Genomic DNA, 18,504 nt, shown 5'->3' with positions numbered 1-18,504 from the left:
GGCCTCTCATCCCCTCCTAGTCTCTTTATCCCCAATCTAATCCCTCGCCTTTCCAGACCATTCTTTGGTGCCCCAGAACCAGTCTATGATCTACCAACTCCCCTGTTCTCCTCCAGGAATCGTCCCTCTGTCCCCTCATACCGCCTCTTCCCATGCAGCCCTCACAAGCTAAGGCTCTTATACATCACACCCTAAATCTCAGGGTTCAGGGTTCACATTGCTGCTTCCAGACCATCATTTTCTTGGAGACTCCTTCCCCTCTTTGAGGTTTATGCTATCTCGCTAAACCATTCTCTCCCTCAACTTGTTAAGTGACCTCTTAATTGCTTCCTGCTAGTGACTGAACACCCAAGATTAATCCTGCTTCCTTTCCCATCTCCTGCCATCATTCTTGATAATACCAATATCCATGTGGATGCCCCACTCAACTCCCAACTCCTGGCCCCACCAATTTTTTACCACTCCTGACCCGAGAATCAACTGCATGTCAGGTCCCTATTCCCAAGACCATAGACTGCCACTATCATTACCATTAACTGCACAACCTGCAAATCCCTGAATTTAGGCGCCTTATACAGCAGCTCAACTGTTCAATTCCCCCATGACAACAATGCTGGAAGATACTTCTGACCTCATCAAGCCTCCCCTTGTTTAGCTTAGGTTCAATTTTATAATTACTCCTTTGCAAACATCCTTCAGCTTCCTTGCTTCTCTTTCCCTCCATTCTAACCCCTGAAAAAACCCCAGCCATCTCTCTATTCTGTGTCTGTAACTGAGCAACTGAAGTGTACTGAACAAAGTCTGCACAACTGCATGGATGCTTCTCCTGCAATTACTCTCAAACAGGGACTTACATGAGCCATGAATTCTAGTCTCACTAAGCTTGCTGTCCTACTTTATAAGTGATTTATTTCCTGGCTTTTCTCTCCTGAAATTTTTCTCCCTCTGAATTGATACTTTAATTCTCAATTAATTGAGGAAATATCACCGTATCAATGCCCGTCTTCATCTCTTCATCTAGAAGGCTAGACCTTCTGCAGGGGCCTGAACCTCACCCTCTCCTGCCTCCAGGGCTTCTCTTAGCATGGCTCTGGCATAATCTCTTTTTCCCCTATTAGGCTTTCCTCTCAACACACAAACAGGTTCTATTATCTTCCCAACTTGAAAAAAACTTACCTTTGACTGATAACGTCCTCCAGCTCCTGTCCCTTTTTACTCTCCAAGAGCTGTCACAGGGTCTGCCCATCCCCTGCTTGCCCACCTCACCCCGGCGTCTGCCCACAGATTTGCAGACAGCTCCCATCAAGGCAGCCATTGTGTTCTCTGCTGCCAGTTCCAGGAGGCACCTTCCCACTTCATCTGATTCTGGTTCTCAGAAGCATTTCATAAAGTGAAGTGCTCCCTCCTTTTTGAAACTTTCACTCCTCTTGGACTTCAGGACCTTATACTGTGCCTCCTACCCAGCGGGCCACTGTCACCTGAAGGCTCAGTCTTGGGGCTTCTCCTTTTCTCTCTGTGCCAGGCTCCTAGGCTGTTCACACAATCCGTGGCTCTAAAATCATTTATAATCTCGATGCTGATGACTTCCACATTTAGATCTCCAGTCCCTAAACCCCAGAGTAGCATATCCATTGCCTATTTGGCATTTCCATAGAACCTCAAATTTAATATGAACAAAAAGAGGACTCTTTTTTTTTTCACTCCAAACTCTTTTCTCTGCTAGTTTTCCCCATTTAGTCAACCCAGTCTGTTGTTCCAACAACCAGTCCAGCCCCAAACTGAAATCATCCACTTCACTGTCTCCATGGCAACCACTCTATCGCTAACCACCATCAACTAAGTTCCGTATGGTCTCCCCTAGTCTGCCCTTTCCCACACAGAACCTCGAACAATCTTTAGAAACATACATCAGATCACATTCATGCCTCAACAGCTTTTGGCTGCACTTGGAATAAAATCCAAACTCTTGTCCGCACCCGACAGGGCTTTGCTTGCTCCAGCCCCATCTATGTCTCGGCCTTCATCTTAAGGCTGCCCGCTTGGTTTATCATGTACTAAGTACATGAGTTTTCTCTCGGTTCCTCGAACACACCAACCTCTTCCCTCCTCAGGCATGTTCTTACTCTAGCTCTTTGCCTGGTTATCCCTCAGGTCTCAGATGTCAACTCTGTCATGAGGTCTTCCCTGACTACCTAACAGAACGCTATCTGCTCCCCCTCCAGATCCCATTATTCTCTATCAAGGAGGCCTGCCCATTTCTTTTATTTATCATTTTATAATTACTTATAAGTTTTTTTCTTTTGAAAATTCTTATGGTTTAATGCCAACTCCCACTGCACTGTAAGCTCTACGTCCTTTTTTACACTATATGTTCAGCACTCAGCACAATGCCTGAGTACATATTAGGTACTCAATAAATATTCAGTGAATGAATATAATGCACTTAAGTATTTCATGTATCCATATAAAATGGATATAAAATGATTTTTTATCAATTCAGGGATTAGCTTTCTAAAAACATTTAAAACATCTGGAATTTATTTTTTTAAAGTGTACAAATTTAGATGCCAGGTATGGTTAAGATTCAAATAATTTGTGTATTTTATTAAGTAGCTATATTTCTTTTGAGAATAATTCTTAAGGTCCAGTATTGTTATAAACATACCTGCGGATTCCTTTTGGTGTTTCTCCAATTATGAAGGTGGTCTGATCTGTGCGGTAGACTTTTTTCTTCTTCTGGCTTACAGGGTGTGAAATGTAAAGGGGAAATGAAATGCTTCCTTCACTTAGCTGTTGACCTTTCTTTGTATGTGTCAGTGTATCTGTCTTCACTTTTTCTTTCTGAGTCTGAAAAGAGAAGGAAAGCAAAAACTAAGTCTGAAAAAAATAGTCATTTTTGGTTCAATGAGGTGATGGCCTTATTTTTTCCCCAAACTCTTTATAATCAAGTATATCATATTCTCCAACTGATAGCACTGTAAGAGATGTTAACCTAGATTTTTAAAAAGAAGATACAGGCAAAAATTACTTACAGGATAAAAATTAATGATTATAAAAATAATGGCATAAAAATGAGATATTTAAAATTCTTAAATTCAGTAATTTCTCTCAATATTATTAATCAGATTTTCAGGTATTTAATTTTATATAAGCAGCCAAACTTTAAAAAAATAACCATCTTTATGTGATAATTAAATAAGAAACTATTTTCATAAATCCTACTTTTTAATCTCTACTGGATTGCCAGGATATTTAGTGATTTTAAGATGCTAACTACAGTTGGTTGAAATTATAGATAAAATCATATTTATTTTACAGACTACATGGGTTGCTTGTTTAACATAAATTGTTAAAAACACTGGGTCAAGAAAAAAAAAAAATTTTAAATTGTATGGTTCCAATTTCCCTGAGAAGATGGTACAGTGAATATGTGGCAAGTCCCATCCCATTCCAAAAAGAGAAATATTGTATACAATTTGACAACAACAACAGCAAAATTATATTTGAGCTCCAAAGTAAGACAGGTAAATCAGTAGGCGCCAAAAAGCAAAGAATTAACATAGTGGTGAATGGGAGCCAATGCCTTAAGTTATAGTCTGCAGGACCCCCTGTCCAGAGGGGAGAGGAAAATGACTGAACTCCCTGCACTGAAAACAAACAAACCAAAAACAAAGGAGGGGTTAAGAGGATACCCAGTTTGCAACTTAAAGCTGGGAAAGCCCAAATTGGGAACACAGCATGGAAGCAGGTTATGTTCCTACTCTAGATGAGAATAATCACTGGTGAAATGTGGATGCCCAGCCTGTGCCAGTTGTGCAATCTCATTTTGTAGCACCTGGGTGGTATGGAAAATCTAAGCTAAAAACCAACATAAAAACTAGCCCAGACTCACTGAAAACCATGGATCTAAATGAGGGATGAATACAAAAACATACCCTAGGAAGACTTCCATAATCCAGAGAATGCTTTTGATTCCAGTGTCGGGGGAGGGGTGGGGAGGAGCTCAGGCAAAAATTATGAAGAACATATAAAACCCACCACCATGAAAATGGGCAGATGTAACAAGTGTGAGAATACACAGTTGGAGGAATTTTAGGTAATGAAGCAACCTGAGACTTTAAATCATCAGCATGTCCAGAAAGGTAAAGGAAGGAATAGAATCTGCCAGCAAGAACTGGGTATTCTAGAGGCAGATCTGAAAAAGAACCAAACACAAACTCTAAAAAGGAAATAAAGTTTTAAAATAAAAAACAGAGATAGGAACAAGCTCAAAATATGAGTTAAAGCAGCAGACTGAACAGCCCTACAGTAATAGCTGATAAAGTGGTAGAGTAAGAAGACATACCCAAATTTCTAAAATACTGGAAGAAAAGAATAGAGAAAATAGAAGAGATAATGCAAAGACATAATGTCAGGTAACTGAAGAAGGCATGAATCCTCAAAGCAAAAAAGGAGAGAGAATCTCTAGTGGGAAAAATAATAATAAATCTTATACTTTGTTATATCACAGAGAATATCTTAAAAACTAGCAGGGAGATGGGCACCTGGGTGGCTCAGTCGTTAGGCATCTGCCTTCGGCTCAAGTCATGATCCCAGGGTCCTGGGATCGAGCCCCACATCAGGCTCCCTGCTCTGTGAGAAGCCTGCTTTTCCCTCTCCCACTCCCCCTGCTTGTGTTCCTTCTCTCGCTATCTCTCTGTCAAATAAATAAATAAAATCTTAAAAAAAAAAAAAAAAAAAACTAGCAGGGAGAAAAAAACAGATATCCCACAAAGAAAGGACAATCAACCTGAAGAAAGCCTTCTCATTAATACCACCACCACCAGAAGATAATTAGATAATACCTTCTACATGCAGAGAGGAAAAAAACTATAAACTCAGTATTCTATACCCAGTTAAACTATCATTAAATAATTCTTTTTTCAGACATACAAAGACTGTAAGAGTGTACTAGATACAGATTCTTGCTGATGACATAATTATTTTTCTTTTTTAAGAGTTTGATGGGATTGAAATGGCACATATAAATGAATGTGGGTAGGGAATAGTTTTTCATTCCACAAATATTTACTGAGCACCTGTTATCTTCCTGCCACCACACTATGCAGTTGAGAACAAAGATATTTACATATACAAAGAGGCCTCAACCTTTAAGGGACTTAAAAGTGACAAGCCCTTTTTTTTTTTTTATTTTAAAGATGGAATATTTAGTTTTCTTTTAAAAAATAAATCATTCATCTCTTCAACTTATATTCAAGTTCATTTTATTGAAATAAACTGAATATAACACATATGACATAACTATGTTCTTTCTCTCTCTCTCTCTCTCTCTTTCTTTTTCTCTCTCTCTTTTTCTTTCTGTAATCTCTATATCCAACATGGGTACCAAACTGATGACCCTGAGATCAAGAGTCACATGCTCTACCAACTGAGCCAGCCAGGCACCCTGTAACTGTATGTTTTGTAGTAGCAAACCATTTCTAATGAAAATAAATTGACTTCTTAAATATCTCTTGTGAACCAGATGGACAAACACAAAATGTTGAAAATACTTTCCTTAAAGACATCATTTCTTGAATCTTAAAGCATTAACAGGAAAATGCTGACCTTTAAAGATAAATTTGAAAGAGATTTGATGCATTTATTTTACATCACAAGAAAACAGATGAATGTTGAGAGTTTCCAATAAAAAGGAACATCATCTTAGATGATCCCCAAGAAATAATGATCTATTATTGTAAGGAGAGTTGGGATGTTTACATGAAGATAAAGGGAATAAACAGAAAAAGAAGGAACTGGGCCAATCAAGAACACTCCATCCTCATATACTGCAATTTCTGAAGCCATAGAGAAATCATGCCAGACAATGGCAATTTTCAATAACTTACATGATTACTCTGGGTCTTTCTGACCTTGGCAGGATTACAGAGTTCATATTTTGTGTGGATACATTTTTTCTAAGTCAGTTTTATAAATTCTTCAGGGAAATTCAGCTTTTCCAACAACAGGTATCAAACATGTGGATCTTTAATTTTTGCCAAATATTCCAAATTTAAAAACCAGATTATGTTAGACAATCATAAAAAAGGAAAAACATTCTTTTCCCACATGGGCTCAATACTTTATCCTTTATTTAAAAAAAAAAATCTATCTAGGTTCAGATTTCCATTTTAGTAGAGTCCTTTGAAACTACTGAAACAAGGCTGTGAAACAAAATTTTATTAATTAACTTAATAAACATTTTGGTGGCCTTTTTATAAAGCTGGTTTCACTCTAGTAAAATAGTATCCTTTACATAGCTGAAAGAAGGAAAACAGTGCCAAAGTGCAGCTGCAATTGTCGTGATAGTTATAATTTATTATAAAGCAAAGTTCAAGGCCCATGGCCAAGAGGGAAGGTTCCAGATTACGTGGACTGGACTCAAGCTCATTCATTACCACTATGTCAAAGCTGTGAAGTCATATGACACTGAGGCAACATGAAGAAGTAGCAACAGTAATAAAGGCTTGAGTAATGAAAAATTCAGTAAAATGAACTGGATTAGGAATTGAAAAGACAATACTATCCCTTCTTAACACTAGGAGAGAGGGTGAGGTTGCTTGCTAAAGAAAGCAAAATGAATCCACTCCTCTTTCCCCTAGAGAGTAGAATGGCCAACAACCGGAACACTATGTCTGTATTTAAAAAGAAATTTTGCAATCATGACATGAATACAGCAGAAATACCAGTTTCTGCAAAAGCCCCTAATTGTTCCTAATGTTTTCCTAAAAAGTTTCTTTAAAACTATCCATCAAGATTTGCCTTTAAGAAGTACTTCCATATTCTGTGATTCTGATGAAGCTTACTTTCATATGATAATTTATGATTATAATGATAAGGAACTATAAAGATAAGGACTTTGCACAGTATTTGTACAGTATAAATATTTCTGCTAATAAGTATTTTAGAAAGCTTGACACTATTAGAATATAATTTATAACTTAGTATTGCTATATTCATGATTATTTGCTTAATTACTGGGTATTGTTAGGTGTTTGTATGAAAAGTCAAATTCAATTTATGGAATCTTTATTAAAAACAAAACTTAGTGAGTGTAAGGAATGCAGTAATTGTTTCTAGGAAGTGTAAAAATGCAGTTAAAAATCCATTTGATAATGAGATTAGACGAATGGAAATGGGGGGCTACTTAAAAAGGTGGATTTATCAGAGAATCCTGAAGTAATAATTTTAATCTATGAGCAGTAACGTGTCTTCCTCCTATGGACATATACATACTATATGAAGCAATCAATTGAGAATTGAAAAAGTGAAGGAAAAACTGTCCCCCTTCAGACCACAGTTAAACAGGGCTAAAAAGGTAAAAGACAGGCTATGTCTGATTATGTAAGTCCTAATCTGATTTATATAATTAAGAATTTAAACACATGATGTATTGTCTTTACAAAGGTAGTTGTTATTAAAACTAAAATTCATAATATAAAAATTTGTTCAATTAAGCTCAAACATTATATATTATTTCTATAAATGATAATTGCTCTAATATATTTTGGCCAAAATAGTCTCCTCATTTATTCACAATTAAATGTTTAACTTGGAAATAGCTCACTTCAAAGACTTCATGACTATCAGCTTTGATTTAATTTTGATGAAGTTATAAAATCATTACTGATTTTTCTGATGTATCTATAAGATGTGTTTGAAAATATATCATAAAAATTACTATTTAAAAATGTACAGTGTATACACTCTATAAAATAAAAGCTGTAATTATTTTAAGTTGTAAAAGACATACATTAGGATTATAATAAATAAGAAGGCACTTTTGTAGGGAAAAATTCTGTCTTCTAGAGTAGCCACAATGAATCCACACTAGGTATAAACAACTGTATATCATTCTGTACAATTTATTTCTTACTGGGAAGTTTTAGGTTTATATTGGTTCTACCAGGAAATTCCTTATCTTCAGACCAATAGTAAGAAACATTCAGATAACTTTTGATAATACTTTCTTTTTCCTTTGAACCAAAAGTGCATTGTCTGTATTTCAAGACATTAGATCTAAGCCAAGCTACATTACTTTAACTGAACCAATAGTTATTTTTGAAAGGCACAGCTTTAAAAAAGGTAATAAAGTATATATAGATTTTCAATATGAAAGTAAGGAAAAAAAAACCCACTCTTAAAAAGTTTCAAGATAGTCTTTGGCATCAATGTACTGAGAAAAGAAAAAAAAGGCAGATGCCCCTACCTATGATTACATTAATATTTTTCTATTTACTCTGCTATGTAGGAAATCTATCTTTATACACTAGGAAACTTTACTGGGAATAGTACAGAGAATGTTTAAGTTAAAAAAAAAAACCAACCTTTCTACTAATAGTCATGGAGGTAAAAAAATAACTGGAGGTAAATTATTAAAAGAACTGCAGAGAGTACCTAGATGGGAATGGCAAGACAATGAAAAAAGTTGATAGGGCTCAATCTTGCCTACAGCCATCCACCTATAACAAATGGGGCAAGAAACATTACAATCCAGGAGAGTGAGTTCCAAAGCAATCATGAATAGCCTCTAATTCCCATCTTGGCAGGAGAAATACTATTGCGATCTCTGCCATCTTTCTAACGCTCCTTGGGACTAATTCCTAGAGACACATCCATAGCCAGTGCAGATACTGCTGATTCTTTCTCCCCTGCTCATCTGTACCCTCCACAGAGTGGAGGAAGCTTGGACAGGAATAGGGCACAATGAAGCAGAACAGCCTGATAGGCTACTACTATTCCACAGTAGGCTACTGGGAATTACTGAAATGTTTTATTAAGCAATTTTGGAATAGATCCGTCTCCTAAGCCGGTTTCTCCAGAAAACACCCTGTAGAACATACACCAGAACAAAGAGCAATACATATTTAACTGACACATTCACTATTTTTCTCCCATAACCAGATGTTTAGGCTTGATTCATCATTGAGAAAGTTGAAAACAGGGAGGAGATTTTCAAAGGCATTGGAAGGTCCTGATGGCTTGGACCCACTGAGAAGGCTGAGTGGAAAGATTAATTAAAGTTGGATTCTAAGATCACCAGAGGATCTGCCTATTACAGGAAAGCTCTTGGTCTACACCTTGTTCCTGAGAACAGCACCTCACAAGGCACTCTCTGGTCACTGCCACGTGTGGGCGCAGCATGTGGCCACAGGTCCTCACACTGTCCTGATCACATTAACTTTGCCACTGAGACTAAAAAAAAATCAAGTGCTCTTTCATTTTTTTTTTCTTCATTAAATCTTAAATAGTGAAGTCTGAGAGGAAGCGATGCTTTTGTCTACACATCTGTTCTAAGGAAAGATTAAAAAAGAAATCTCCCTTTTGGTAAGGGCCAAACTCTGTAAACACATAGAAAGTCATAAGCTTCCTTGTCTTTGCAAAGCAGGGAATCAAGAGTACTATAAAAACATATAGCACATGTAAATGCATTCATTCAGTGGCATCTGAGTTTCTAAAAGGACGAAAACGTTTAAGGATCTTTGTACAAGTGTGAAAAAGCTCCTATCCTTAAAGTAATCATTGAAGGTTTTTGCCTGGAGGTAGGCAATATTACTGTAAATGCAGTTTTCCAATATTCAGGAAAGCCAAAGGCAACTATGAGCCCTGAACTGTCTTTACTCGTCCTCTGGAGAAGAGCCTGCTGTTCAGAGGAGCCACCACAAATACATATTAAGGTCAAATTTTCTGCATGTTTAAAAATGACATTCAAATCTGAAAAAAACACTTAGATGCAAATCCAAAATCTTTTTTATTATTGTTCTGCTTTCTTCCTGGGAGAAATAATAGTTACAATCCAGCTACATCTCTATCTATTAGATCTCTATCTGTATATTTTTAATAGTGCTTTGCTTTCTAGGTGAGTCACAACAGGACAACTTTATATTGGCTGTCCTGAGCCTAGGTTCCTTTTTTATCCCCATGAGTCCATTTCTCATTGTCGGACAGATCCATCTATCTAAAAGAACAAAGTGACAGCCTTGGGAGAGCAGGTGAATGCTGTGGAGCACACACTACAAAAAGGAATATAGAAGCCCCATCTCCTTGGGATCTGGGATCCTGAAGGCACTGCCAGAGCAGTCATCTGTGGACAAGGCAACCACCAAAGTCAGTCCTCCATGGCAGCGTGGTCAGGGCATAAATTCCCTTTATTACCTCCTGCAGACAAAGGCTAGAGCAGGGTCTGGGGACTTCTGGGGTAGCAGTTGGAACACTGGACTCAGCACCTCAGGCCCTAGGGTTCAGGGGAAACTTGGAAGTTTTTGTATCTTTTTGAGCCTCATTACCCTGGGAGATAATGAGTGATTTGGGGATCCGGATCTAGGCGGTAGGAATCTGGATCAGGGACTCCCATCAGTCTCTTCCATATTTAAAATTCACAATTCTACCAGTTCTTATAGGATCTCCAGAAAGTAGTAATGAGTAGGTCCTTAGAATCTTGCAGCCCTGACACAATTTTGAATCTTTATACATATTAACTACATTACTGTAAAACTTTCTCTAAAGACTATTTGGGCAGGGAGCCCGATGTGGGACTCGATCCTGGGATCATGACCTAAGCCATAGGCAGATGCTTAAATGACTGAGCCACCCAGGCGTCCCTACACTTGGTTTTTTTTTTTTCAAGATTTACTTTAGAGAGAGAGAGAGAGAGCACACACAAGAGAGAAAGTGCTCTCAAGCAGGGGAAGGGACAGAGGGAGAATCTTAAGCAGGCTCCATACCCAGTGCAAGCCCAATGCAGGTCTCAACCTGGGGCTCAATCTCAGGATCCTGAGATCATGACCTGAGCTGAAATCAAGAGTCAGACAGATGCTTATCTGACTGTGCCACACAGGCACCCCATTTTTACACTTTAAAAATTATTAAGGACCCCAAAGAGATTTTGTGTTTTACCTATTAAACATTTAAAATATTTATTAATCTATTAAAAATATTAATAACATGTTTTTATATATATATTTTTAAAGATTTTATTCATTCATTTGAAAGACAGAGCACAAATGGAGGGGAAAGACAGAGGTAGAGGGAGAAGCAGACTCCCCGCTGAGCAGGGAGCCTGACATGGGGCTCAATCCTAGGACCTGGAGACCAGGACCTGAGCTGAAGGCAGATGCTTAACCGTCTGAGCCACCCAGGCTCCCTGAGTGGCTATATTTTACAATCCTGTAAATGTCTTTAATATCTAGATTCATAAAACACAGCTGGATTCTCATATCTGGCTTCTGCATTCAATCTGTTTGCAACAAGGTTCTTTTGGTTGGAGTATATGAAGAAAATCAGTATCATATAGATATGTAGTTAGAAAAGGGAAGAATATATATATATATATATATATATATATATATATTTAAAGATTTTATTTATTTGACAGAGAGAGACACAGTGAGAGAGGGAACACAAGCAGGGGGAGGGGGAGAGGGAGAAGCAGGCTTCCCGCGGAGCAGGGAGCCTGATGCGGGGCTCGATCCCAGGACCTGGGATCATGACCTGAGCTGAAGGCAGAGGCTTAACAACTGAGCCACCCAGGCACCCCAGGGAAGAGTATTTTAATAGCCTTTCAGATAACTGTAGATATTCTTTTTTGATACTGTATCAAAACTCAATTAAGGTTAGTTTCATGTAAAATCTGCAACCATATCAGTAAATTTTTTATATTGTTAAAATTAAAAATCACTGGTATTTATCTTGTACTTTGGCTGGATTTTTTCCCATGGCAAGATTTTGTGGTATCATTCACTGGTCATGTGGAAATATCGATTAACAGCTATGCAGATCTTCCAAATGTTGATTACATTCAACTGTACAACACTGGAAAACCGTATTTGTTGTTATCATCACCTACTGCATCAGAAAAAAAAATCTTTAAGTATAGGGAAAGTGTCATGGTCGTGGTTTTGTGACATTTTAGTTTTCACTCGAAAGCTTGACTTTTATTCCTGGCAACACATATTGCCCATTGTTTTCCTTGAAGTACAAAACTTACTAGGTTCATTTTTAAGAAATTACCTACCAAACATGCAAATTTAAATAAACAGTTTGTCAAGTACAAATGCTGTTTTATAAAAAACAGCAGTTTCCAGCTCAATTATACAAGTGCTTATGTACACTTCCTATTTTATCAAACAGAACAGAAAAAAAGATGAGTATAAAGGGCTGAGATTGGTTAAAATCAGCCATTTTTTTCAAGGATATAAATTCATCAAGGATATTCATCAGAGAAGCTAGTTTTCTTTTCCTGCAAATATGTAGTGGTGCAGAATCCAACGGCCGCCTGGCATAACTTGGGGCCACTGCCTGATTCATGCTAAGCTGCTAGCAGTTTTCTCACCATCGCTTTTGCACCATTTGTACAAATGTTAGCAAGTGAAAAGCGTACTTAGAAATATTCTGAAAATAGTTCTGACCTTGCAGACCCCGGAAAGAGTCTCAAACATCTTAGGGGTCCACTCCATGGACCACACTTTGAGAACTGCTCATCTACCAGAAATGGACACGTCTTCATTCAGCACATACTTAATACCTCCGTGCTGGAAATGGACCAGGATGACCAGAGTGGATTTTGGTTTCACCCAGCTTTGTGTCTACACACAGGAAAAGGCTCCCGCCTTAGTGAGGGAAAACAGAAAAGTCTTTCTGTCTAGAAAAATGATTACCAGCTCCAGGCCTGGCTCTTGGCCTTCTTCATCAGGGAATGGTTAGATTTTCTGCACATGTTGAAAGTTACTTGTCAGGTATAAACTCTAACATTTTGGTCTGTTCAGGTGAGTTTAACATCTTTTGATTATTGTTCTACATGCAAGGCCTTTCCTGATCTGTTCCCCCTATGTAGCCTCACTCTTCCTGATGTCCAATACAGGCTGGCCTGATTAGGCTAGTCTTCTCACTACTGCCAAACACATCATGATAGTCATTTCTGGAGCCAAATTTCCTCAGCCCTGCCTTCTGCCCAGCATAGTCCTACCCATGCCTGAAGGTCCAGATTCATGAGACTTTCCTTGCATCCTTTCTTTTTCTTGCACTGCTATTTCAATATCTCATTTGATAACTTTATTATATAAATGGAATCTACCTTGATTTAAGATGTTATGTAATCACATACAGCACACTAAGCCAAAAATCCTAATTTCACACACCAAGGGAATACAACAAAATCAAGGGGCTCTCTTTGAATAGGTAGGGCCCCTGTACCATTGGAAACTATTTTGATTGCTTAGATCTTACCTGTGTAACTGGATCTATACATGCCTCTAACAGAGAACCATATATATATGTATATATACACACACATATACATATAATATGTATATTATATTATACACATATGTGTGTATATTATATATATGTGTATATATATGTATATGTATACGTGTGTGTGTGTGTGTATATATATATATAGAGAGAGAGAGAGAGAGAGAGAAAGATGGGGGGGAGAGGGAGAGTCCTGAGTCATGTACCCGACAGACTTTCAATAAATGGATGTTGAATGAATATAAACTTACAAAAACATAACACAAGTAAGAAAAATTTTTGGAAGACAATTTGCCAAAAGCAAAAACTTCTTCCTCTGAAGGTATTCATTACTTCACCTGGCAACAGTAACAGCATAACCTTAAATACTGAATAAAAGTAGGATATGTCTTTCCAATTCCATTTTTAAGCAGTTGCTGCCAGAGTCATGAAAATTGTTTACAGATTAATTGAAAGTTGATTCTGATAGTAACTTGGCTACAGGATGATGATACCTTTAAAATAAAACATCAACTTATCAACAATCTTGACATAAAATCTGTGAGAGCTGACTCTGGCTATGTTAACAGGGATCTTATCCTCATCATCAGGAAATTTGCAAAAATATCACAAATTCATTCCATAGGAAATTTGCAAAAGTGTCACAAATTTCATATTAGATCAAGGACCACAGTTCAAACCTATTTATCCTGCCTAAAGCCAATCCACCACACAAGAATTTATGCTTATATTAAAAATTCCTCACATTTTACTTTGTAGAATCTCTTTGAGAAGACTTTATTTAGTATCTACTAGAAATTCCTGATTGAATATCCAGGTACCAGGTACTGTTCTAGCTCCTGGGAATAAAAGAGCAAGATTCAGTTCCTAACACAAAAGAGTTTACAAGCTAACCAGGAATACAATGGCAAACATTGTTGATGGCCTACCAACAGCCATTGTTACTCTTTCTTGTCTGAACAAAAATGGAGTTCTCTTAGAGATGTGTTCAGGGAAGGATTGCTCTCTCAGTTTTCGGGGGGATAAACTGAGATTAGGCAAGCTAGGCATGTTTTGCAAGAAAGACTGTTCTTCCCAATAAAGGGAGACAATATGAAAAGAACCACACCTTTCTGTCTTTGGATACCTTTTGTATGAGAAAATGAGTAGTCATCCTGCAACATGAGGCAAAAGGCCCAGGGACTAAATGTTAACTTACTAAGGATAGTGGGGCAGAAAATGAGAAAGCCTGAATCCTTACAATGTCACTGGGCTATAGCACTAAACCTGGAAATACCCCCAACAGACTTGCTGTTATGTGAATTAATTCAACGGTCCATTGTATAGACTACTTTTATTAATTAATTAATTAATTAGTTAATCATTATTGAAGTAGAGTTGACATACAATGTTACATTAGTTTCATAGTGATTTGACAAGTCTATGTGTTATGCTAGGCTCATCACAAGTGTAGCCACCACCTATTACCACTCGGCACTATTACAACACCATTGACTATATTCTCTATGCTGCACCTTTTATTCCTGTGACTTGCTCATTCCATAACTGGAAGCCTGCATCTCCCACTCCCCTTCACACATTTTGCCCATCCCTCCCACTCCTCTCCCCTCTGGCAATCATTAGTTTGTTCTCTGTATTTATGGGTCTGTTTCTGCTTTTTGTTTATTTATTCACTTGTTTTGTTTTTTAGATTCTGCATATAAGTTAAATCATATGGTATTTGTCTTTCTCTGTCTGACTTCTTTCACTTGGCATAATATCCTCTAGGTCCATTCATGTTGTTGCAAATGGCAAGGTTTCATTCTGTTTTGTGGCTGAGTAAAATTCCATTGTATATATACCACATCTTCTTTATCCATCCATCTAGTGATGGACACTTGGGTTGCTTCCATATCTTGGCTATTGTAAATAATGCTACAATAAATATAGGGGTGATATATTTTTTTTGAATTAGTGTTTTCAATTTCTTTGGGTAAAGACCCAGTAGTAGAATTACTGGATCATATGGTATTTCTATTTTTAATTTTTTTAAGGACCCCCCATACTGCTTTCTGTAGTGGCTGCACCAGTTTGCATTCCCACCAACAGTGCACAAGGGTTCCTTTTTCTCCGCATCCAACACTTGTTACTTGTGTTTTTTATTTTAGCCATTCTGACAAGTGTGAGGTGGTATCTCATTGTGGTTTTGATTTGCATTTCCCTGACGATTAGTGATGCTGAGCATCTTTTCATATGTCTGTTTGTATAGGCCACTGTTATAGATGGTTATTCTATTCCTTGCAGCTGAAAAAATCCTATCGACATACTATAACAGCACATACTACAGTGATAAGTGCTACATCATACACACACACACACACATAAAAATGAAGATGAGGAAGACATTTACACTGCTTTGGAGGAGCCTGAGGGGACAGCCATCATTACTGATCCAAGGGGCAGGAGTTCAATAGGCAGACATAGATGAAATGCAACTTTATTTTATTTTTTAAAAGATTTTATTTATTTGACAGAGAGAGATAGAGAGAGAGCACAAGCAGGGGGAGCGGCAGGCAGAGGGAGAAGCAGACTCCCCGCCGAGCAGGGAGCCCGATATGGTACCCGATCCCAGGACCCTGGGATCATGACCTGAGCCAGAGGCAGATGCTTAACCGACTGAGCCACCCAGGTGCCCCGAAATGGAATTTTATTTTATATTTTTATTTTTTTTATAAAGATTTTATTTATTATTTGACAGAGAATGAGAGAGAGAGAGAGCACATGAGAGGGGGGAGGGGCAGAGGGAGAGGCAGACTCCCTGCCGAGCAGGGAGCCCGATGCGGGACTCAATCCCGCGACTTCAGGATCATGACCTGAGCCGAAGGCAGTCGCTTAACCAACTGAGCCACCCAGGCGCCCCCCCGAAATGGAATTTTAAACAAAAGAACCACAGGAGCAAAGGCATGGCAGGGTAAAAGTCCATGGTGTGCTTGGAGACTGGTTCATAAGCTGAAGGCTGACCAGAAGAGCCTGTTCCTCTTTATATCCCCAGTGTCTAGCAAGTGCCTGGTACAGAGTATCAGTAACTTTGAATGAGTGTCTCAGAATGAGACTGAAAAAGCCAACTAGGGCCGAATTGAGATAGGTCTTGTGTGCCGTGGAAAGGAAGCACAAAAAGACATTTCACAGAACTTTGGAAGACAGAAAATTAAGGCCCAAAGTGACTGTTTAGGTGTATTACTGCTAGATGAGGAAAGCTCATAAAGTCATGCATGGGTAGGGATATCTTTTCTTACACTGTTACCTATGTTCTCCCTTCTTGCGTGGGTTTCCTATTCCAGCACTATGGCCAACGGATGACAAATAGTGAGTGAAAATGAAGAATACCACCATTCATGCTGCTCTAAAATGACTAATATCCTTATATGACCTACCAGTGTACCCAATTTAGCATTAACTTGAGGCAGTAAGAGCTCAGGAGCCTTGACGTGATAGCAAAAACGGTTGTGCCTTATGTAATACTTTCATGCAGGAATTCCCAATGACAAACGTTTTCTGAACTCCCACTCTGTGCTGCCTGTTGCTAAATTGTGGTGTTTATGAACGTGTATGCCAGATAGAGTTTTAACGATCTAAAAAAATATTTTTTAAAGTGAAGGACACATTCAGTCCACCTGAATTTTTTGTTCAACTGCTAAAGTGAGGGTGTTCTTCACAGGCAAGTTATTTTGGAAAATTAGACTGATTTGTCATATTGGAAAAGTAAAATGGAGTAAAAAAAAAAAAAAGTAAAACCTCCAAAACAAAATAGAAGCCAAAGGAACTGAGGGAAAAAAACAAGAGAAGACAGAAGGATTGAAAGACTATAGGGATTTAAGCTTACTGACACTGTTGAGCCTGAGGGAAGCCACTTACCATCTCATTTTTAAAAATCAGTAAAAATAATACATCTGCATTAAATAATCTCCAAGAATCCTCCAAATTCTGAAATACTATGGTTCTCTAGTCTTATACTTTTGCTTTATTCATCCTAGAAAAATTCAGAATTCGTATGTGTAGAGACAGGATTCTCAGATGACAAGGCAATAGGTGTTCCCATTAAATGGCCATGTCCAGTTGATACCACGGTTCTCACAGAGGGATAAAATATAATTTGAAAAGGGCTGTTAAGTGTTTAACTTTCTTTAAGTCACCAGGTAGAGTCAATCAGAGTTCAATGAGATCTTATATCTCTAAGCTTTATATTGTTAATGAGAAAACATTATTTGAAGAAATAGTATTTTTTAACTATTTGGAATCTTCCAACTATTCTAAACGGAGAAATTCTTTTAAGAAGTAACATCTATCCAGAATCAGTGGCATTCCTATACACCAACAATAAGACAGAAGAAAGAGAAATTAAGGAGTCGATCTCATTTACAATTGCACCCAAAACCATAAGATACCTAGGAATAAATCTAACCAAAGAGGCAAAGAATCTGTACTCAGAAAACTATAGAATACTCATGAAAGAAATTGAGGAAGACAAAGAAACAGAAAAATGTTCCACACTCATGGATTGGAAGAACAAATATTGTGAAGATGTCAATGCTACCTAGAGCAATCTACACATTCAATGCCATCCCCATCAAAATACCATCCACTTTTTTCAAAGAAATGGAACAAATAATCCTAAAATTTGTATGGAACCAGAAAAGACCCCGCATAGCCAGAGGAATGTTGAAAAAGAAAAGCAAAGCTGGCAGCATCACAATTCCGGACTTCCAGCTCTATTACAAAGCTGCCATCATCAAGACAGTATGGTACTGGCACAAAAACAGACACATTGATCAACAGAACAGAATAGAGAGCCCAGAAATGGACCCTCAACTCTATGGTCAACTTATCTTTGACAAAGCAGGAAGGAATGTCCAATGGAAAAAAGACAGTCTCTTCAACAAATGGTGTTGGGGAAATTGGACAGCCACAGGCAGAAGAATGAAACTGGACCATTTCCTTACACCACACACAAAAATAGACTCAAAATGGAGGAAAGACCTAAATGTGAGAAGGAATCCAACAAAATCCTTGAGGAGAACACAGGCAGCAACCTCTTCGACCTCAGCCGCAGCAACTTCTTCCTAGACTCATCACCAAATGCAAGGGAAGCAAGGGCAAAAATGAACTATTGGGACTTCATCAAGATAAAAACCTTTTGCACAGCAAAGGAAACAGTCAACAAAACCAAAAGACAAC

At 38.0% G+C, this 18,504-nt stretch overlaps 1 protein-coding gene and 1 long non-coding RNA gene across 5 annotated transcripts in view; one reads left to right on the top strand and one right to left on the bottom strand.

The window, feature by feature from the left end:
* The window catches only part of LOC123849618 (uncharacterized), a 150,005-nt gene that overhangs the window by 11,874 nt on the left and 119,627 nt on the right, over positions 1-18,504 (top strand). The gene's annotated exons all lie outside the window — the stretch shown is intronic.
* Positions 1-18,504, bottom strand: part of ERCC6L2 (ERCC excision repair 6 like 2) — a 131,852-nt gene that overhangs the window by 7,143 nt on the left and 106,205 nt on the right. For all 4 annotated transcript variants that reach the window (XM_064579485.1, XM_045882365.3, XM_045882363.3 and 1 more), the window contains exon 18: positions 2,666-2,847. In XM_064579485.1, coding sequence (XP_064435555.1) covers positions 2,666-2,847 — 182 coding nt within the window. The remainder of the gene's footprint in view (positions 1-2,665; positions 2,848-18,504) is intronic.

Source organism: Mirounga angustirostris, unplaced genomic scaffold, assembly GCF_029215605.1.
Source record: "Mirounga angustirostris isolate CCGP_5_RB_7025 unplaced genomic scaffold, mMirAng1.0.hap1 SCAF_15, whole genome shotgun sequence".
NCBI classification, from domain to species: Eukaryota; Metazoa; Chordata; class Mammalia; order Carnivora; family Phocidae; genus Mirounga; species Mirounga angustirostris.
The sequence above is the reverse complement of the archived record's forward strand: the minus strand, read 5'-3'. Positions and strand labels throughout refer to the sequence as shown.